Source organism: Anabas testudineus, chromosome 21 (genome assembly GCF_900324465.2).
Source record: "Anabas testudineus chromosome 21, fAnaTes1.2, whole genome shotgun sequence".
NCBI classification, from domain to species: Eukaryota; Metazoa; Chordata; class Actinopteri; order Anabantiformes; family Anabantidae; genus Anabas; species Anabas testudineus.
In genome coordinates, this window is record NC_046629.1 from 21049733 (window position 1) to 21073220 (window position 23488).

Below are 23488 nucleotides of genomic sequence, written 5' to 3' on the forward strand. Positions count from 1 at the left end.
CTGTGGATGCTGGCCCAGCTGATGTGTCAACGTGGGCCCTGGCTGACCTGGACTTTGTAAAAGTAAGGTCTCATACGCTTCAAGTTTGCCTCGTGCCATGGTGTGGTGAGTGTAAAAAAAAATGCCTCGGTTTCTTACCAGTTACTGTGGGTGTCACGGGTGTGGCCCTCACTAGCACTGCGCTCATCACAGAGGAGAGCTGTTCTTGGACAGTGGGGAGGTCAGTGAACTCAGACACTGATAGAGCGTGACTGGGCTCATGCGATATCTTCTGCAGCTCTCTGCTGTCAGAGCTCTTTGTTCCAATGCCAATCACAAAGATGCCCTGCTGTTTGAGAGCAGAGGCTGGGGTATCTACACTGTCGGCAGACCCTCCGCCGTTCAGCAGGATCAACATCTGCGGAACGCCTTGCAGGCGCCTACTCCCGGAGGAGGTTGTAAAGACGTTGTCCCTGACGAATTGGAGGGCTGCCCCAGTGTTGAGGGGTCTGCCTCCTCTGTGCCTCAGCGCTCTGACTGAATCCACAACATCCTTTCTTGTGTTGAGTGAGTTGAGATAGAAGTGGACCTCTGCATCCCTGCTGTACTGGACCACAGAGACATGGTCTTTGTTTTCTCCCACATTCAGTTTGTCCACCACTCTCTCAACAAAATCACGCATGGCAGGAAAGCCATTCCTTGTGCTATCAGAACCATCCAGAAGGAATACGATATCCTTTTTGGCAGTGTCAACTGAAAACAAGACCACAAGACAACACATCAACACCTCTGCAAAGAAAAAAATAAAAGGAAAGAACTACGCTGGGGGACCGATCGCAAAGGGGTGGATTGTGTACCCTGAAGAGGCCCCTAGCATCCCCTCCCCTGCCTTCACTTGAAACAGTAGCAAATCACACCAGCCCCTCTGTCTCTACTGCATGTGCACTGCTGGAGCTAAACAACCACTATCACAATCAATTCCTTTCCCTCAGTGTAGGTCAGACAGGTCAGCTAGCCCTTCAGGGGGCCGTGTTCATGAACATACCAGGTACAGTTGGCAATTCTGGGGTGGTCTTTGTAACCTCCTCGTCCACAGAGGACTGAATTTGCTGTAGGACACTGGGAAGGTATCCAAATTCAGACACAGATAGGGCATATCTCGGATTGTGTGATATTTTCTGCAGTTCACTGCGATCAGAGCTTCTTGTTCCAATTGCAAAGGTCAATACACCCAGCTGCTTGAGAGCAGAGGCTGGTGCATCCACACTGTCAGAGGACCTGCCACCACTTAGCAATACGAGCACCTGTGGAACTCCTTCCAGGCGCCTGCTTCCTGCAGAGGCCGTGAAGACATTGTCCCTCAAGTACTGGAGAGCTGCTCCAGTGTTGAGGGGTCTTCCGCCCTTGTGCCTCAAACCTCTGACAGTGTCGAGGATCTCGCCCTTTGTCGTGTAGGTGTTCAGATAGAACTGGACAGCCGGGTCTCTGCTGTACTGAACCACTGAGACGCGGTCTTTGTTGTCATCCACACTGAGCGTCTCTACTACTCTTTGGACAAAATCTCGCATTGTTGGGAATCCAGTTGTAGTACCATCGGATCCATCCAACAAGAACACAAAGTCCCTTCCTTTTGGCTTTCTCTCCACTAGGGAACACAAGATTTCAGGACATATTTAAGTACACTTAGGTGACTTTTTTTTCAAATGTTACTAACTGCGGTACCAAAATGGCTAGAGCCGGCATAAATTTAAGTTTAAAGAATGCAGTAGACCACACCTTAAACTGCCACAACCACAGATTGAATGCTTTTGAGAGATGAAATATTTTAGTTTTTGATTTTTAATTCGTTTGTTTGTTTGTTTTGCAATAGTTTTTACTTACCTACCTTACCTAACTGACTGCAAATCACTTTTTTCAAATAGCAGGCATTTTGATGGCACAGAATTTGGTTGCTTCCGAAAACTAACTCAGAAACCCTACTGTGCATTTACTATTTATTGTTTTCCTTTTGTAAAGGTGTTTCAACAATTTCTACGTTTGCTGGTATTATCAACAGAATCAGAAAGTTCACATTCATTGTGATGTTGAGTTATGTTTAACAAACGATATGTCAACCCACCACAGTTAAATTTGCCTCAATAGTTGATTAATTATTGGCTGCGTTCACATCCATTTAATTTAAGTTATCTTTGCTATATACTCTTAACAGAGGCTGATGAATACAATCAGTTCTTACCTGCTTTGACTTTTTTCTCAACTCCCGTTTGAGTAAGCTGACTCATCAAACGTTGATGAATATGAGGGAGATTTACAAAGTCAGCAACTGTGTAAGCATTATTTGGATGAGAGGATATAACTTGCATTTCAGCTGAATTTGACATTCTTGAGCCAACTGCAAATGTGACAACCCCAGCAGCCTTGAGCATACTTGCTGGGCCTCTGGGAGAATCTCTGGATCTTCCACCAGCTAATATGACAAGTATCTGCTTGGCACCTTCATCATGTCGACCTCCAGCATTTGTAACAAAGACATTGTCCTTCACAAACTGCAGTGCTGCTCCAATATACTGTGGCCTTCCACCTTTTGGTTTCAAGCTTGCAATATGTTTAAGAACATCACTGCTTGTGTTGTAAGAATTCAGACTGAAACTGAGTTCAGCACTGTTGCTATACTGTACAACAGCGACTTTGTCTTTTCCTTGGTCCAGGTTAAGGCTTTCAACCATTTTTGCAACAAATTCACGCAAAGCAGAGAATCTACTCCTGACATCATCAGACCCATCAATAAGAAAGACAATATCTCTATACATAGTCGAAGTTGAACCTAGAAAAGTCCAAAGTCATACAAAAATTTGTTAGTGAATAAGTAGCATCCATTCATTTAAGGCATATATATCTATATATAAGTAAATAAAATAAAATTAACACTTAACTCACCTACACCAGGGCTGACAGTGTCTTTCTGAGATGCAATGGCTGACAGCAACTGTTTTCTCACAAGTGGAAAGTCAGATATTTCTTTGATAAAATATTTTGCCCTAGCACTTTGTGCTAATTGCTCCATTTCCTGTCTATCTGCATTATTCATTCCAACAGTGAAAAGGACAATCCCAGCATTTCTTAGCCTGCTTACTGGACCTAAAACATCATCCTCTGACTTTCTCCCACTTAAGAGAATCAGTATTTGTGGGACTCCTTGCTTGGCTCTACTTCCGGATAAAGAAGTGAACACGTTGTTCCTCACATAATCAAGGGCTACACCCGTATTCACAGTTAGCCCTCCTTTCAGTTTAGTATTGGTCAAATGATTCAGAACATCATCTTTCATTGAGTATGTGTTCAGGTTAAAATCAATAGTGGGCCGTGTGGTGTACTGAATCAAAGCAATTTGTATACTGCTTGGCCCGATTTTTATTTGTTTGACAAATTCTGTGACAAAAGCCAAGATTTGTCTTTCACTTGCTTGCATATTATTGGATCCATCAAGGAGGAAAACAATATCAGCACTCTTTGGTGCCGATTCTGCAATTGTGTCTGAAATGGATACAAATAAACATTATGTAAAACCTCTTTGCAGTAAACAGATACACTTTATTATATCTGTAGCATATAAACAAAGTTTATACATAAACAATGTTCAAATGCTAATTGTTCTATTTCTTACCAATAACAGTTGGAAATTCAGTTGATTCTTGAGAGCCCCTCATTGTGGCTTCCATGGATGGCTGAATACTTTGGAGATTGTCAAAGCTTGTGACATAGAAATAATGTGCTGGGGTGTAAGAAATGGTTTGCATTTCCAAGGTATCAGCATTCTGTGTTCCAAAGCTAACCGTTTTTATTCCATCTTCTTTGAGTGACTGCGCTGCTCCTCTGACATCATCCTCTGAACGACCACCGCTAAATACATATAGATATTGAGGGACTGATTCCGCACGTCTGCCTCCAACTGAAGCAGCAAAGACATTATCTCTGACGAATGCCAGCGCTTTGCCAATATTCAGGGGTCGTCCCAACTTATGACTCATTGTTCTGATGGAATTAAGTACATCATTCTTGGATGAATATGAATTCAAGTAGAAATTGACTGTGGCGTCACGGCTGTACTGAACCACAGCCACTTGATCTTTGTTCTCATCTAGATTTAAACTTCCAACTAATTTTTCTACAAAGCCCCGTATTGCTCCAAAGTCATTTCGAGAGTCATATGATCCATCAATAAGGAACACCACATCATGTTTCTTAGAATCTGCGACAAAGATAAAATGTGGAAACAAAAGCAGCGTGATTCTACAGTTAACAAGTAAGCAATTGCAAGGGCAACCCCCTGTAATTTTCTTCTTCTCATCACCAAATAATGTTTAAGTGAAAAGGTCAACTACATTCCATCTTACCAAAACCTCTTGTGACCATTTCAGCAGCTTGATCTGGATGGTGAGAAGCCTCTTTTAACAACGACATCACATCTTGCTTAGCACTAGGAAGCTCCTTAAAATCAGTAATAGAGACTGCATATTTTGGTTCATGACTTATTGTCTGCAGCTCTATGGTGTCAGCATTAGTTGTTCCAATGGCAATTGAGATAACACCAATCTCTTTCAGCATTCTCACGGGAGTTCTTACATCATCTCTGGATCTTCCACCACTCAGCAGTATGACTATTTGTGGAATACCTTCCAGGACTCTACTTCCTGACTCTGAAGTAAATATATTGTCCCTTGCATACTGCAGAGCTGCTCCAATGTTATGAGGATAACCTCCTTTGTGACGTAGACTTTTTACTGCATCAAGAACATCCTCCTCTGTTGCGTACTGCCTTAAGTTAAAATTCATTTCTGCTGTGTCACTGTACTGAACCACAGCCACACGATCTTTGTCTGCATCAATGTGTAGGTCTGCCACTATTCTCTGTACAAAGTTTTTAATATCTGGAAAGCTTTGCAGAGAATCATCAGAACCGTCAAGCAAAAAAACAACATCTCTTCTGTTGGGATCTGTAATCACACAAAGAATTTAAAGATTTTTTTGTATGTTGAAATATGTCAAGAAAGGTGTTTAATATATAACCTCATAAAGAGCCCCATTTTTGTAAATGCAATTCACACCTTAGGAGCAGTTAAACTTATTTGCTTGATAGGACTGGATGGGACCACTGAACAATATAAGTATGACAACAACTTTAAATATGAAAATGCTATAAAAAACAGAATACAAGGCGTGATTTATGCAGCTAGAGAAATGTTACAAAGTTGTGAATGTATATTTATTTATTTATGTGATCATGAGCAGTCCCCTAATAATGGTGAAAAAGTAACATATTGCATTTCAATCAAAAACTGTTTTCTTCTGTTTACAACACTGATTCCTTTGCCCATGTCACAGTTTGGAAAAATGCCAACATATCCATTATCCGATTGCCAATAAATGCCAGTGTGTTATTGCCTAATATTCACCCTCATTATTGAAATGAATGAAATTACTGGTCTACATCATTTTGACAACGCATGAAGTCATGGATGTGACATGCACTTTATAATTACAGTCTTACCATATAATGATGGTGTCATAGCAGGGGCTTCACCCTTCTTGATGGCAGAAAATATTTCTTTTTCAATGCCTGACAGATTGCTGGAATCTGCTGCAAGGAAGGCATGACTGGCTTCCTGTAAAATTGACTGAATCTCAATCATTTCTGCATTCCTTGTTCCCACCACAAATAGCATCACCCCCATTCCTTTCAAGTTTTCTGCAGCATTTTCAACATCATCACTTGACCGTCCACCAGTTAAGAGAACTAAAATCTGTGGGACACCTTGTTGAAGCCTACTTCCAGACGAGGATGTAAAAACATTATCCTTAACATACTGGAGGGCTGCACCAGTGTTCCGTGGTCTGCCTCCTTTGTGCCTCAGACTTTGAACATTTTCCACAACATTCTGCTGTGTTTTGTGTGTGTTTAGAAAAAATTCAACATATGGTTCTCTACTGTACTGCACCACTGAAACACGGTCTTTTTTCTCATCCACATTGAGTTTCACCACCATTCTTTCAACAAAGCCAAGTATTTCCTGAAACTCGTTTTGCATTTCATCTGAGGAATCCAGTAAAAATACTATATCGTGTTGAATAGATTCAGTTGGATGTGCAGAACCTTTAACAGACACAAGAATGTTGCTCAGTTAGAGTTGCACATACAGTTACAGTTAGATAGATAGATAGATAGATAGATAGATAGATAGATAGATAGATAGATAGATAGATAATCTTACCTAATACTTGATTTGTGTGTGAATTTAGTCTTGGCTGCTGTTGGGGCAAGCTTTTCACAAATGACACAAGTTGTGTGTGGATGCTCTCAACATCATCAAACCGAGGTACAGAGAAAGCATAAGATGGGTTATGTGCAATCATTTGGAGCTCAAGTATGTCTGCATTTCTTGTACCTACACAGAATGGAACGACATTCTGCTGTTTTAGAGCCCCAACTGCACTTGCAATATCATCTTGAGATCTTCCCCCGCTCAACAGAATCAATATCTGAGGGACGCCGTCTTCATGCCGACTCCCTGAGATGTCAGCAAAAGCAGTGTATCTCACAAAATCCAGAGCGGCCCCAGTGTTGCGGGAGCTGCCACCTAGATGGTTCAGTTCCTGGATCGCATTAAGAACACTGGGTTTTTCCATGTAGGTGTTCAAACTAAAATGCATCTGTGGATCTCTGCTGTACTGGACCACAGAAACACGGTCTTTGTTCTCACCCACACTGAGTGTTTCTACCACTCTTTGGACAAAACGTTTCATTGCTGGAAAGCCAATCCGTGTGTCATCTGACCCATCCAACAGAAATACTATGTCTCTCTGAGGGGACTCTAATTCAACTAGAAAAAATAAGAAAAACTTGTTTAAGAATCATACATTACAACAATAAACATGGTGTTATATGCCACAACAGTTTAAAAACTGGTAGATGAAGAAATTATTCAGATGCTTGGAAAACACTACAAGATAGGGAGCGTATTGCTCCTTCACAAATGAAAGATGGAGAAAACAGGAAAAAGAATGTTTAAATATTCAGTCAATGATGTGATTATCATTGAGTCAAGGAAGAGGCAGAACAACAGAAAGAAATATGTTGATATGTGACTGTCAACGGAAGACTCTAAGGTATAAGAAGAAAACATAAAAGTGATTACCAACAAACAGTAAGTAGTAAGGAAGAGTAACCAGGAAACTGCATCTAGCCAGTGTAAACAGTTTGAGGAACATGAAACTGATCGACTGATGTTCTTCAGAAGATGATTCAGTTTCACTGCAGTTCAAACTATGAAAGACCAAATGTGCCAAAACAGATGCAACTACGAATCAGGATCACTTCTTACCTACAAAAGAGAGATGTTCATTTTGAATTTCTGCCTGGACAAATGCTGCTAGCTCTGGCTGAATGGACAAGAGTTCACCAAAGACTGGCAGGTTGAAAAGGAATTTAGAGGAGGAGGCAATTTTTTGAAGTTCTTTCTGTTTTGCGTTTTTCATTCCAATGGCAAAAGACAAAACCCCAAATTGTTTTAGGTCTAATGCAGGTAAGGAAACCTCATCATTGGATTTTCCTCCAGTCAGTAACAACAGAATTTGAGGGACTCCCTCTAGACGTCTACTCCCAGAAGAAACTGTGAAGACATGGTCTCGCACAAACTGTAGAGCAGCTCCAGTGTTTCGAAGACTTCCTCCTTTATGACGAAGGCTTCTTATAGCATAAATGAGAGCCTTTTTTGATCTGTGAGTTTTCAGATTGAAGTAAACTTTGGTGTTATCACTATACAGTACGACAGCCACTCGAACCTTATCTTCATCAGTGTCCAACTCTTCTGCCATTCTTCTGACAAACTCTCGAATAGCTGGAAGTCCACTTCTGGAGTCATCCGACCCATCAAGGAGAAACACTATGTCCCTCTTATTGCTATCTGGATCAGCAAGGTGATGGATAGAAAGAGAATTCACGAACTGCATGTTGAAGATTTTTTACACTCATGCATATTCATAAGCATGAGCAAGTGTGAAGATCAGAGTACAAAACTCAGTGTGAAAAGATAGTTGACTTGTTGCTGGCAAAGCCCTATTTCAAACAGAGCTGCTAAAGAACCATCTTTTTATCAAAAAGATGTATAAAACAATATGTTAATTTATCTTCAAAGTAATACTGGAAAGTATTTGAAAGAAGGATAGACAACACAGAATACATTTTTCTGTAAGAGCAGTCATAGCTGTCATGCAACAGACATTTGGCAGAAAAAAATCATAACCCTCTTATCGCCATTCATTCAAGAAAAAAGTTATTTTTAGGCATAGATTCTTACCTACTAAATCAGAGATTCTGGTCACTGTTTCTTCATTGGCTTTGTTTATGTTCAATGTAGCAACAAGTTGTGATTGAATTGAAAGCAACTTGGAGAAATCAGTGACCTTGTACGTAAAACCAGCATTAAAGGCAATCATTTCCAAATCTGAAAGCTTGGCATCTCCAATTCCAACTGCCACTGAAACAATTCCATGCTCTTTAAGAGTAAAAGCTGGACTTCTTACATCATCAGTGGATGGTTTGCTAATTAGAAGAATTAAAATCTGTGGCACTCCTTCTAGTCTTCTACTGCCCGTGGAGGAGGTTAAGACACTGTGCCTCACAAACTGGAGAGCTTCCCCAATATTAAGTTGACTCCCACCCTTGTGCCTTGTGTTATTTATGGCATTTATAATGTCATTCTTTGTGTTGTGAGAATTAAGATAGAAGTTGACCTCAGAGTTATCTGAAAACTGAACCACAGACACTCTGTCTTGGCCTTCAATGACTAGGCTCTCCACTATACTCTTAACAAAGAACTTTAGCTCTGGGAATCCATTTCTTGTGTTATTGGAACCATCCAGTAGGAACACAATATCTCTTTTTACAGCATCACTTTGTACTAAGACACAGCAAATAAAATTCTATTTTTAGAAAGCACCAAGCACAGCCATAGAATTATTAGCATTGCAATAGCAAAGTTCAATCAAAAGTTATCTTACCTTGCTGTAGGGCGATCTCTAGCTGGTTCCTCGGAAGGCTCACATAGTTGTTGAGTCTTTGAGGTATGGCGCTAAGCTCACTGAATTCCCTCACCTTAATGGCTAAGGAAGGACTGTGTGAGATGGCCTCAAGCTCCTTTCGGTCAGCATCCTTGACACCAACACCAAATGGTACGACTCCACCAGTCTTCAGCTCACCAGCAGGTTCCCTCACACTATCCCTGGACTTGCTACCAGTCAGAACAATCAGGAACTGAGGGATATTTTGTGCAGCTCGGCTACCGTGCCTTTCAGACAAAATGGTGTCCTTCATGAATCTTAGAGCAGATCCTGTGTTTAGACTTTGACCACCAACCAGTGTAATCCCATTGACAGCTCTTATGACCTCCTCTTTGGTGTTGTAAGTGTTAAGATAGAAATGTGGAGTTGGTCTCTCAGCGTGCTGTACGACTGAAATCCGTACCTTGTCGATCCCAATATCAAGTGGTTCAATTATTTTAATTATAAAATCCCGAATGGCAGCAAAACCTTCTCGGACATTGTCTGTGCCATCAATTAGGAAAGCAACATCCCTTTCCATTCCAATGGACTCAACTGGGGGAAAACAAATAAACAAAATCAACTGTTACTAGGGAAAAGCTTTGTTACAGTATAACATTCCACTATGACAGCTATTAATGAAAAATAAAATACCAAACTTACAAACATTTTCAACTGTCACATCTGTGTCGCCAACCACTGTAATCAGCTTTGGCATGATTGCTTCAGCCATGGCTGGTAAACCAGAGAAGGTCTCTGACTCATAAGCCAAATCTGGAACAAAGGCAGCTGTTTTCAGGAGTTCGAAATCTGCTTGCCCAGAACTGACTGTGAAGGTCAAAACTCCACCCAGAGCCAATCGATCAGCTACAGATTTAATCTCATCCTGGGCTGGACCACCTGTGATCAGAACCAACACCTGTTGGACTCCCTCTTTCCTGCGTGACCCAGTTGATGGCTGGAACATTGTGGAGAGTGCATAACTCATAGCAGCTCCTGTATTCAAAACTGTGCCTCCAGTCAGCCGGAGTTGAGTGATTTTGTTCACAACATCTGGCCTGTTGCTGTAATTGTTCAAATAAAATTCCACTTTTGGTCTCCCAGCAAACTGCAGTAGACCAATCTGGACCCTGTCAGGACGTACATCCAGCTGGTTGACGACGTTGATCATGAAGTCTCTTACATAGGGGAAGTTAGTGCTGCCAATGTAGTTTGAGCCATCCACAAGGAAGACAATGTCTCTGACCACTTTTTGAGTCTGCACTGTGGTTATCTCTACAACTAAGGAAAAGAAAAAAAAAAACATGTAATGTGATACTTTCAGGCACCAGAAGATGTAAACTAATTAATGACATATTAACAGGTCAGACAAAAATAGCTCTTTTAATTTGTCACTCATCAGTATATTTCAATTAATTAATTATTACTTCAGTACTGAATATGGCAAAGACAAAAAAATCACCTGGTTCAGTAGGTGTTTCAGGCCCAGCTATAGTGGTGAGTGTATCAAGAATTTGCCTTGGTTGGCGAAGCATCATGCGGAAATCTTTTGTCATGAACACAAGGTTCTCACTATAGGCAATCTGCTTCATCTGCTGCTCATCAACATTCCTGGAGCCTGAAGCCAGTGTTAATACAGCCATTCGGCGCAGAGCCTCAGCAGGTTCTTCAACACTGTCAGTGGAAGATTTACTTGTCATGACCAGTATAAGCTGGGGTACCTTCTGTTGAATACGACTGCCCTTTTCAGCTTTCAGCACATTTGTCCGCACAAAGTCCAAGGCCGCCCCAATATTGACGATCGCTGAAGGTCTAGGTTTTAAACCACTCAAAGCAGCAATCACTTCGTCCTTGGATCCATGGGAATTCAAATCCATCACAAGTCGAGGGGTATTGCTGAACTGGACCACACCAACTTGGACTTCATCTGGACTAATCGGCATGGTGTCGACAAATCGCTTGATGAATTCACGTATGGCGTTGATGACCACTGTACCCATTGTACTGTCAATTAGGAAAACGATGTCTCGTTTTCCAACTGCTAAGACTGCAAAGAAAACAAAAAACATTAATATGACAAAAAAACTAACTGGTACTTTGTAATTGTATCATAATACATATTTAAACACTGAAGGTCAACAAATGTGATTAAATTAACATTTTACATTTGGTTTGGATTTTTTGGGTATATCTATAACTGATACTGAAACTAGTAATACTAATTTATTATTAGTAATAGTTCATGCTACTATGAACTAATTCTGATACTCAAAAAAGGGATTGAAAGTGTTTCTTTCCAGAACGCACTGGAGTAGTGGAACTAAACTGGACTTTAGCTCTTTTTGGATCTGGAGCCAGGTGACAGCTTTTTGTACACTTTGATACTATATAGACACAAACAATTTGACAAATCCGTTATTGCTTGATCACTTGGTCTGTATGGTAATTAAATCTCAGACCGCCCATTTAAAAACTTTGGTACCATGTCCCATCATCCAAAGTCAATTGAACTGCACTTGCACTTGCCAAAACGGAAATGGTGGAGAGCTGGAACAAGGTGGCTGATTTAACAAATAGAAAATAAAATTTTTGACAAGTAACATACTTTTTGGCAAGAGTGTAAAAGCATGTTCTACTGTCTTATAGTACACATGTATGTGTTGAGTCAAATTCTAAATATGAAACACTAACAAGAATTACTGTTTTATTACTGCCCGTTATTAGATCTGAGAGTATTGCAATTCCATGTTTATCAAAAACATATCTTACCTTGCACACTATATTAGATTCAGTATAAGCTCATCATTTATAAGTCCCCTTTTTAATCACAATACCTTCCAAAATCACAATACCCCACCAACATTTACAAATGAGTTACATACCTTCTGTGAACTCAGTATGAAATACAATGGTGCGCTGGATCACCGCTTTAAGTTTTGAGAACAGCTGGTCACCCGTGTTTGCTACAGCTCTGAAATCAGGAGCTGAGAGGACCAAACTGTTATCTAGCGCAACCGCTTCCAGGTCTGTAGTGGCAGTGTCACCAATCGCCACACCCATTGTGATAACGCCAGCCCTATTAAGGGCCTGGACACCAGCACGAGTATCATCAGTTGACTGCCCAGCACTGATTACCACCAACATCTGGGAAACACCCTCATCTGCCCTGCCCCCAGCTGTTTGGCTAAAAAGGCTCTCTGCCACTTCCTCCAGGGCTGCCCCCAGGTTAGATTCCTCGCCCCCTGAGAAGGCGAGGCCCTTCATGGCTTCCAGGACTGATGATTTGCTGTCATAGCTACTTAGATAGAACTTTATTTGTGGGTTGGTGTTGTACAGGGCCAAGGCTACCCGAACAGTGTCCCTGCCCACATCAAGGCGTTCAATGATTTTTAAAACCAAATCAATCACAGAGGGGAAGTTTGATGCTCCAACGTTCTCTGATCCATCAATTAAGAATACTAGGTCAGCTGAATCTTGTTCTTTAAGGAGAGAGAGAAAAGACAAAACAAAATGGAACTTGTGAAAGTGTTAACTTAGTGAGACAGGGACAAAGAATTTAATCAAAGAATTTGTGCTTGCATATCACTGCATGTGTCATTCAGTATGAAAATCAAATACAACATTGCAGAACACGTCATACTGCATGTAGGCTGAACCAAGGAGTTTAAAAATTATGTACTGTATTTTTTTCCTCTTATGTAGTGCTGTACTCTTTTTTTAGGATATTTATAAACTGTAATGTGATTTTTTTCATGTGAGCTAGGGGCAATTTGAATTGGATATAGATTATTGCCACATGAGGATTACTGGAAAGCCCAGTACAGAAGGCATGTTGCTACTATTATAAATAGCAGTGACTTATATAATAATTCTGCACATAAGGTATTTGGCCGTGTATAAAAGCTTAATGAGAACTTAAAAAAAAACTTGTACATCCCTTTAGAGTTTTTTCTCTATCAACAATAGTTAAACACCCAAAAAAGGTTTATGTGACTGCTTCTTTGCATTTTATTTTTACAGAGAGTTTGAGACATAAACATATTGTTGATTTTTAATAGGACCTATTATATATAATTATAATGAATGAGGCATTCAGGAAGTAAGTGTGGATGTGATATGTCCACTGAATAAACTCCACTGAGTTCAGCCTTCCCATGCAGACTCTTGTTACAGATCTGAAATAAAGTGACCAGTCATGACCCCATGGTTCATCCTTGACTCTTATATGTTTACAGTACAGAGAACACATCACATTTGATTACACGTGCTATGCTTCCAATTTATTTTTCCTTTTAGCGTTTCATTAGAATCTATCCAGAAAGTTATTTTAACACATTACAAATCATTTCTGTACATTTGTATATTTCTCTCAAAGTACTGCTTCACTGGGTCAAGGATGAGTCCAAACACGTTCATCACTGTTTCAACATTGTACATATTTCACACAGATAGACAATGTGACTGATCAAGACAGACATACTGTACATATATGCAAGACACATAAGCGGTGGTGCGTGGTTAGATATTGTTAAAATAGTCACTGATTGATTTTGAGATGTGATGCCTGTAGCATCAACCTTCTTTGAGACCATGTCCATTGGTTTATTGAACAAATGTTTTTCATCTGAGGTGCGATTATGTGGATTTTAGTCTATTACTGTCCTCTCCCCTGCAGCTGTGTCTAAAACAAACATAATCTGTCAGTGAACTTGAAATAATGACTGTGATCTCTATATATTCTAACACTAATGTAAAAGAATATGGGATATAATATTGCCTTGAAATATTACTTTAATACCATACCACTGTTTAATACTGTCATTCAATCCACAATTGATGTGACTGCACAAGCATTTATCTGTGCCATTATTACAAAAGAACACCCTATTCTAAGGTGCACTAAGGGTGCCCATTACATGCAAGTCATACTGTGATTTTTAAAGCATTAGGTATACATTAAAAGTTGTAAGACAAAACAGGTGATGTTAATTTTGCAGGTCGATAGTGAAAGGTTATTGAGGTTTAAAAAACACTAAACTTGTGTTAATGATACAAATCCAGTAAAGACCACATATGCAGTAGCTTCTTCCTGCACATGTAGACGCATTAGTATAGTAGTGACACTGGTCCCATTTTATTACCTGACCCTCCTCCAGCCTCAGGGGACTCATTTGCCACAGAACCAGCCCCAGGCCGGGTCACTGCGCCGCAAAGCCCCACTACTAAATCTTGGACAATATCCTGCAAGTTCAGGAAAGAGTCTACACTGAACACATGAGTGTCATGGGGCTCGCTAGCCATCTCCCTGAGTTCCAAGTCCACTGCATTCTGCACTCCAACTGCAAACACCTCCACACCTGCCAGTCGCAGCACCTGGGCTGGCTCAGACGCGTCATCCTGGGAGCGACCATCTGTTAGCACCACCACCACCTGAGCCACCCCATCAACAGCACGGCTGCCCGAAGCAGTGGTCAGGTGTGTACGCATCAAGAATTCCAGGCCCATGCCAGTCCGGGTACCCCCACCACGATAAGGCATAGCCTTGATGTGTGCCAGGACTCCCTGTGTTGTTGGGTAGGTGTTCAGCTGGAACTCAGTTTCAGGCCTACTATTGTACTGCACAAGGGCAAATATAAACCTGTCCCCTCCAACCTGATGCAGTGATTGAATCAAGCTGTACAGAAATTGTCTGACATGGTCAAAGTTCTCTTCTCCCATACTCCAGGATGAATCCACTAGAAAGTATATATCAGCAGCCAACCCTTGTGCACAATCTTTGAAAGAAAGTGTTTGGAGGACAGAAGTGAAGACCAAAGAAAAGATGCTTTGTGTTTGGTGCCAAAACGTTGTTTTGGTCCAAACTTTAAAACTGTTACACAATTCAACTTTAATATAGGTAATTCTCAGTTCAGCTTTCTTGATTAATAGCATCTGTGTGGTTGCTAACACTCCTGTGGATTTTTTGTTCCATATTGAGATACATGCTGAGAATTTAGATTTTTATTCTAAACATTGTGAAGATACACAAATCCCATTTATATATTCAAATATTTAAACATAGAAATGGGATTAATGTATGTGCTTATTATTACATAATATGTTCAAATATTTGAACTGAGCATTGATTTAAAAAAAAAAACTAGGGCAATAATTCCCAATAGACAGATCATGCACCAATCAGCACACAGATGAACATAGTTCAGCTTACCGTCCTGAGCATGGAGTTTAGGGAGGAGTCCTGTAAACAGGACACCCAGAAGGGCACATAGCGGTAAGAACCGATGTGGCCTCATCTTCAGGAGAAACAAAGGGGTCACCTCTGAAACGAGAAAAATTCAGGAAAATTAAAATATGAATAAGAATATAGTCATATCCAGATACCACAAGTCCTGTCCTGTCCAATAAATAGACTTAAAAACTTAAACTTAAAGTATGAGTTAAATAATAGAAAATGTTAGGGGAAAGTTTCTACAGTGTTAATTTTACATAAATGTGCTACAACTTGGCCTGCTTTGAGGCTTTTATCATCTTATTATGACACAGAGTTTGTGTTGCTTGAGCAGTTTGGTGTACCACGTTTCACTTGTGGGAATACCCCATTTAAAATGTTTGTTCACTAGCTCTGCTGTACCACTGTTGTATTTATAACACACAACATTGCACAAGCTTGTTCCTTTAGCCAAGACTGTAGCATTTGATCCTAGACACAGCACAGAAAAGATGTCTCCTGTCTATTTTTAGCAATTAGTTGGAGAATATAATATGAGATATTGTGGCTGCTGCTGCAGTATCCCCACATTCAAGTTGCTTAAGACTGAAACAAGCTTCGGAAAAATTAATAGTAATGTGGCATTGTAGCTGTCAATTAAGGCTGTTGTGTTTGATAAAACAAACAGCCTGGGTGGCTAACAACTCAGCAGTATCAGTGTAAGCGAGGGAGCAGCAGCATGTCTCGGTGTATCTGTAGCAAACGTGAAGCTAGTGGTAATGATTAAAACCACCTGTTAAAACTACCAGCCAATATGCTTTGGCAATTAGCCTTTCTGGGCAAGACCTTAGTTTTCCAACTCAGGAAATGATGTGTTCTTAAGAGGAGTGTTGATGTGGAAAGTCCACCTTCACAGTACGGGTGTATGGTTTCTACTTATACAGATTTTCTCCCATTGTGATGATAGTTAATGTCACAGGAAATGACAGGAAATAAAAGAAGGGTCGCACATGGTTCATAACTGATCATGTATGTTTAGCTCTGAGGGAAAGTGTTCACTACATACCATCGAAGTTTGTGGTAACTTAGAAATGTTGTTGTTTTCCAGAAAAACATACATTGTTTTAAAATATAAAAATATAGCAAAAATAATAGAAAATATTTTCAGGTTGCAACTACTTTCCCCATTGCAGATGAGCTAAATTAAAATAAATTTGAGACCATCACATTGCCTCCACCACCAGTCTTAATAAAGGCCACTTTTATTGGTTCTTTAATCAGCACAATCGTTTTCAGCATATGTTTGCAAAAGATTGGTTTTATGTCTTAGATCTCATTTGTGAGCAATTTAATGTTATTTTAATTGATACAAATTTCCTTTACTTCATAAACAAATGTATTTTCAGGTCACCGAAATCTTTGAATGTATGGTAAATGTGCATTTATCTTTCAAATTTTTTTTTTCAAGCAGGTTACAAACAATTATGGATAAGTCTTTCTCTATCAATAAATAATGTCTGAACCATTTTCACAATGTGTACATGCACACAAGCCTAAAATCTAGGACAAAAAATAGAGAGAATTGCAAATGTCTTTTCGACTCATTTAGACTTCTCTTAATGGTTCTCACACCTAACCTATTTAATTTCAGACCACCCAGAGGTGATAATGTGGGCTCAGAAATATGCAAGAGCAGCTAGATGTAAAGTGTTAAAGCAATTAAAACACTGAAGAAACTTGAAACCGTGAAACGTCAAGAAAAACAAATACCTCCCAAATTGACCAATACTTCAAACTGCAACCTGGCAAATTTACAATTGTGCAGTTTTCAAGTATCCACAGCAAACACAAAAACTAGATACTGAAAAATCTATGCCAACACATTGCCTATGACCAATGAGCATTGAGTAAATAAAAGTTTAGCACTAAGAGAAGGGCCAATATGAGCTGTGAGAAAAGTGATATCTGCATCATTAATCCCAACATACTTTTGCTAGTGACAGAACTTATACAAACTGAATCCTGGATGCCAAGGTAGAACTGTGACATTGCCCTCTAATGGAAAAATGTAGGTATAACATGGTAAACCAGAATTCTGGAGGTGAGTTCAGGAACTTTTGCACAGTTCATCCTTGTTTTATTAGACAGAATAGTAGACAAAATGTCTGTGTCTTTGTGTATAAAAGAAATTACTTACACAGGCTATTATGTTATGTTATTTCATATTATGTGAAATATGAACAGGAGTTTCCCACAGTTCTATGTTACTGTGGGTCCACTCAGTGAACTGAACTGCCAAAGTTTCCTTCAGAAGCCTGTTTCTCTGAAATTTAGGCTATGATACTTCCAAATAAGACCAAGTGAAGTACAGGAAAAACAGAAATGAGATATGTAAATATTCACAGCCCAGGCTGCATGAGTCATACACTTAAGAGGAAATAGCACAGTACATCCTAGCACACAGCACTTTCAGCTATGAAAAAGTTCACTGTCTGCAGAGGATTCTTGATCAAGTAACTCACAGATCTTAGCAAATGTACACTTAGGAGCTAATTAAATTAAATAATATTCGCTGTGGAGTAGAATAAACAGGTTCCCATAATTAGAAAAACCTCTGAGCCAGCTGGAATTGACTCGAAGCCACCTACAATACACAGAAATGATTGTTTATGATATGATGATTTATAAAGACATGGTTATTGGATTTATAGCCCAGCCAACACTGCAGACATGGGGTTTGTTGGAGTCACCATGTTTATGGTCTATTGCGTCCACTGTTTATACAGACCACACTTTACAGAAGAGACTGAAACTCTGAAAGTCTAAACTAGTAGGAAAACAACATTAACAGTGCATTTGTACTGACATCAGCTGTGTGATCAGCAAAATGCGCTGTACAAACCAACAGATGATTTTCTTCTGTGAAAGTACCATATGAAATACCCCCACCGCTGTCACAATCCAGATGAAGTTGAAGTTGCTTTATTTCAAGGAAATTAAAGCTCTGCTGGACACTGCAACAGATGTTTGTGTTCTTGACTCGTGCTCATGTGATTTCAGGTCACTCAAAAGCCACTTCTCTACAGAGTGTGCCAAGCCCAGCCAATGTGTCAACACTATGGCTTCCCCTCATTACCTCAGAGGAAAACATAGTAGCACAGCAGTGTCCTGTTTTCTGTGATACAAGCACTCAAAACAATTGCTGATGGACAACTACTTTAAGTGAAAGTTCAGTAAAAGGTAGAATTTGAATGAATCTTTTTTTTTCCATTCTGTAGCCACTTGTTGAATAGGGTGAAGCCATATGAGTTACATGAGCAATCACTTGGAGATGTGTTTTAGGAAGCCTTTTGGCAAGGGAAAATGCAGTGGTAGAGAGAATTAACTCAAGTATTCTGGAAAGTCTCCTCACCTGAAGTCATACTTTTCTCTTTGTGAGAGCAACATATGCTAATGGAGTTCCCAAGTTAAGAGACTAAATCGTGCACTCTGTCTTTAAATGTATCATATACTTCCAGTCACAGCTTTAAAACAGCCACCTCACCCAGCCCCTTTTTAAACTCAAATGACTTTGATGGCAGATGTAATTTTGATTAGAATTGCTACAGTCTATATTATGCTTTTAAATAATTTCACTTAATTGCAACTTGAAACATTTGTATATGTACGCATATGAAATCACCAAAGCAGGGGTGGATCTACAAGGGGGCATGAGTGCTTATTGCATAGTTCGCAACAGGCCTGCTTCCCTCCCATTTCCAACCAGATGTCTGTGGCAGATGTAATAAAATTCCTTCCTGGGCTTTCTGAGATATGGCATTGGTGTTAAAGTGACCTTGACCTTTGACCACTGAAGTCTAATCAGTTCATTACTGACTCCAACTGAACAGTTGTGCCTCCATCCCTGACTTTCACTGTGATTGAAAGCATAATAACAATATGTAGTGTTATGGTACATACGTGTAGGGACAAAGGGAGTCATTCCCCCCTGCCATCCTAACAAAACCCTAAAACTTCATTCCACCGTTTTGCTACCCTATGTAATTTTTTCCAGATCTGGCCCTGCACCAAAGTATGACATTTTCAAACCTTACATGCAGCATATGGGCTTTAAAAGGATACAGATGGACGGATGGATGAATTTATTAGGGTACATCTAGAGTTTTTTGCAAGCCTCTTGGCTTCTAAACATGGCAGAGACAGACAAGGACACATCTTAAGAGATGAGGAGCTATGGTCTGTTACCAAAGTTTATCTTATTTACCCCGCTAAGATCCATGTCTGCATATGTCTGTGACAGGCTCAGTCAATACCTAAGCTACATGTTTAATTGAGTCACCGCCATGAAATGTCACGCAAGCATAAGTAGCAATCAGTTTATGTTATCCATAGTGGAACATACCGTTCTGTACACTGTACACTGCAGCACGTCTCTCTCAGTAGTATAATTTATTTATGTTTGTTTATTTTTTGTTAACAGTGAGAACAAGACAGACGCAGTTTGTGCCCATCAGCGCACTGAAGCTGGACCTCACACACTCATGTATAGCAGAGACCACACGCAAACCAACACACACACACACACATACACAATTCCATCTACACCAGTGACAGCAGATTCATTTGTTCCATATTCACCCACAGCACCAATGGACCTTAGAGGATGGAAAGAAGGACATGTTCGAGTTACCTCATAGAAATGTCACCAATGGATGTTGCAGTTGAAAACTTTTCACGGTGGCTTAAATACTTTCCCTACACTATTAAGCAGGATCAGACAGTTTTAGATAAAATCCACAGCTTTCCTTAGCTTTGCCCACTCCAGCAGAACATCACCACAACTCTGCTGTTTAGCTTCACTCTCACCTCTGTCATCAACATTGTTTTTTAGAGGGTAACTGCTTTAATCAAAGACACTCTGAAATAAATCACACACAATGAGTAGCTAAGTTATTAACAATAGCTGGTGAAGATGGTGGAGCATTTAGCTGCCAAAAAAGATTTAATATTAAACACATTTACATTTAGTCATTTGGCAGACACTTTTACCCAAAGTGACTTATAATTGAAGTACAAAGCAAAACATCTAAGCCAAGGAGGAAACCTTAAAAGTAAAGTCCTCTAGGAAGAACTGTTCCTCAGAATCAATCAAACTGTTCAGCCAAAGTGTGGCAGAAATGATTTCCTATTCCAGTCCCCACATGAGAAGATGTTAAATGTGATCCCTCCCAGTTGCATATGCTGTTTGGTCCTAAATGTGTCATAATCATAAATTATGTTGCAAATCAAGCTTATACCAACATACATGTACTGAGAGACATTAAGAAGTTTACAGTGAGTAATTGGAATTCGCCAAGATAATATGCATCTTTGATGTGCAAACCATACATTATGTCCTGGGATAATTTATTAAGACTGAAAACCTAGTGCTCATCAATTATACTGTCAACAACAATTGTTAATATGCATAAATCAATTCTAAACCTGTTTTCTATATGCTCAAGACATAAGTAAGATCACTAGGAAGGGGGCTCATATCTTTACCGTAAGGCTGCTTTTGAATTTATCACAACTCCACACTGCCACTTAGTGGCATCATATGAGAACGTATTACTTATACATGCACAGCATGTGTGACTCCACACAGATAAATCAATCATGAGTCTATGTGGACCTGCAGACACAATCCACCCCTCAACTTGAAGGATGTGATGTGCCATGTGTGTCACAGATGAGAGGAGAATCCATGATAAAAGTTAAAAGAGGTAGGGGGGAAGCAGGCTGGTCAGGCAGTTCCACACAGCTGGTGCATATTAGTGCGTCTGACACTTAGCAGATGTATGTTTGAGAATCATGGCCAGTGTAAGCCTGCAGGCTGGGTGAGTTCAAGCACTTAACTGGATACTCATGCAGTATTGGTTAGGATGGGAGAGCTTAGGTCAGATCAGCTAATGTGTCCCTTTGTAAGATCCCCAAAAACGACTTCAGAGGTTTAGAGAGACTTTACCTACAAGCCCACACTCACCCTAACCACTGCATTACACTGTTATTTCTTCTTTAAATCCCTTGCAATCACTGTTGTCTGTTGTATTGTTTCCCTTAAAAGACTACCTAAGGGTAGTAGTTCCTTGAAACTAGACTTATTAAAACTGTTTCAACCATCCAGACACGGGTGCTGCTTCATGGAAAGAAATACAAAAACTTGGAGCGAGTGGAGCACTAGTGGCGCACAGTGGAGCCATAAAGCAAATTAATGCTGATTTATATTGTATATCCAAAAGAATCCTCTGGGTCCAGGTTTGCCAATAGCAGTTTAGATACTGGCTTCCAAGGAGAGCTCTAGCATTGACATGTTGGTAGTAAATTACGTGAAAATACTTCAAACACGTAAAAACCTAATTTGGAGTGCACACACAAGTTTCCTGTCTGTTCTGAAAAGTGACCAACTTCAAAATCTGTGTGTGTCATAGAAACAGGTTACATGGAAACACATAACTACATGGAAGCAGTAGCTCATGGGGATTATTGATGACAAATTTCCAGTGTAATTTCATCATGTAGTGACACAAAAGAATAGAACAGCTTAATTTTCAAATAAAAAGCCCACACCCATCCAATGAAATGAAATGCAATGTAGACCCAGCTGAATTCCTGCACAATCTTACAAGAGAGGTGGTAGATTAATGAGTTACACCTGGTCTACTAAGCCTTGCAGCTAAAACCACCACGAGAAGCACTCTCATTCTTTTGTCCACTGTGCCAGATCTCTCCTGGTTCTCCTGGTGCATCTGGCTAGTAGTGTGGAAAACACTTTCTTCACACTTTTCCACTCCTGCACTTCATTTCAGAGAGGGTGTGGCTTGAGACTTCTGCTGCAGTGGAAACATCTACACATCCAGTTGCTCCTCTTTTTATTTTTCAGCTGCAGGTTTGGGAGATTTAGGAATTGTAACAATTATCAAGAATTGATTGAACTACAATAATGTAATGTCAGAACAGAGTGAGCAATTAAATAGTGGTGGATGACCTTTTGGATGCTGTTATACACAATTTAACAGATTTTGATTGAAGCCTTGGATTACATGGTGCTTTCATCACACATAAACTGCATTTAGCACAGAAAATACATAAAAACGTTGATAAAATGAAGTTTCTCAGTGCAATGCACTAACGCTGATGTGAGATCACAGCTCAGATGTTGTATGTCAGGGTTTATTTCTTCACAAAATGTATATGACATGTACAAATAAAGCTTAAGAAGAATTGAGGAGGTCGACTAGAACCATTTCATTTAGAAAGTATAGAATTAGTAGGAGTTCAGTGGGGGAATGTCAAACAGAAGAGCTGCACGTTTCAGAGTTTTGGAAGAGAAAAAGTGAGCACATATGCCTCTCTTTGCTCACATGCGAGACACATAACATTGCTGAGGTCTCCTCCTTCACCCTAACTGTGGTTCACCTCTTGCCCTTGCAGCACTCTCACCGCTAAAGTATAGCTTTCAGTCATGCTGCTAAACGCATGCTGTCTGATATTTATGAACTATACGCCAAAAACGCTGTGTAACCCTATGATTACGACACCCATCATAAGCTTACATGTTATGACCAGGAACTACACTGCACTATGTAGTGCAATTAAGGTCTATCCATACAGGATGAAAAACACTGAGAAATGAAGCAAGCACAAGCAACTTGCACCATTTACCGACACACCACATTTGAGACTTACCCTGAGCTGACGTAGCTGTACTCCACTGTATTTGGTGATGAAGAACAAATAGTATCAGTTATGTAAAAAGACTGCAAGCTGGACTTTTGATCATTATCCTCCTAGTAAATCCCCCTTGCTGGCTTTTCCAGCACCCCCTGCAGGAAGGTGGCTGAACAAGGCAGTGATAAGAGATGTACAGAGAGACTGAAGGGAAGAAAGGGTTGAGACAGAAAGAGACAGACAACCTCCCAAGCTCAAAGCAGAGGAGGTGTGGTGCTGAGTTCAAGGCTGGGATGGGACAAACTTCCAAACTCCTGGAGTCCTGCCACCTCTCCTCCTCCTCCAAGGGGGAGGAAAAAGAGGAGGGAGAGAAAAGAAGTAAATGAAAACCAGACACATAGCCCTGTTTGGTCTGGATGTGAGCAGTGGGGAGGATGATGTCACAAATCTGGAGCGGGATTTTCTACTTACCTTTTTCTACATTTTGCCGTTTCT

At 40.1% G+C, this 23488-nt stretch overlaps 3 protein-coding genes across 3 annotated transcripts in view; all 3 read right to left on the reverse strand.

Annotated features, from left to right (window-relative positions):
* The window catches only part of col6a3 (collagen, type VI, alpha 3), a 46076-nt gene extending 38564 nt beyond the window's left edge, over positions 1-7512 (reverse strand). Inside the window, 8 exon segments of the mRNA XM_026375880.2 lie at positions 139-732; positions 1025-1670; positions 2226-2462; positions 3888-4228; positions 4374-4960; positions 5509-6121; positions 6273-6857; positions 7359-7512. Coding sequence (XP_026231665.1) covers positions 139-732; positions 1025-1670; positions 2226-2462; positions 3888-4228; positions 4374-4960; positions 5509-6121; positions 6273-6857; positions 7359-7512 — 3757 coding nt within the window.
* Positions 7513-7622: 110 nt separating this feature from the next.
* LOC113172851 (collagen alpha-3(VI) chain) lies at positions 7623-23251 on the reverse strand. Its single transcript, XM_026375881.1, has 9 exons — positions 23012-23251; positions 15284-15394; positions 11958-12554; positions 10538-11122; positions 9739-10356; positions 9037-9630; positions 8334-8936; positions 7819-7940; positions 7623-7706 (listed from the first exon to the last, which is right to left on the reverse strand). Exons 2-9 carry the CDS (start codon positions 15366-15368, stop codon positions 7623-7625), a joined length of 3288 nt encoding a protein of 1095 aa, XP_026231666.1. The 5' UTR covers positions 15369-15394; positions 23012-23251.
* LOC113173033 (collagen alpha-3(VI) chain-like) lies at positions 13143-15147 on the reverse strand. Its single transcript, XM_026376285.1, has one exon. The coding sequence runs from the start codon at positions 15004-15006 to the stop codon at positions 14182-14184; it is 825 nt and encodes a 274-aa protein (XP_026232070.1). The 5' UTR covers positions 15007-15147; the 3' UTR covers positions 13143-14181.
* Positions 23252-23488: the final 237 nt, after the last annotated feature.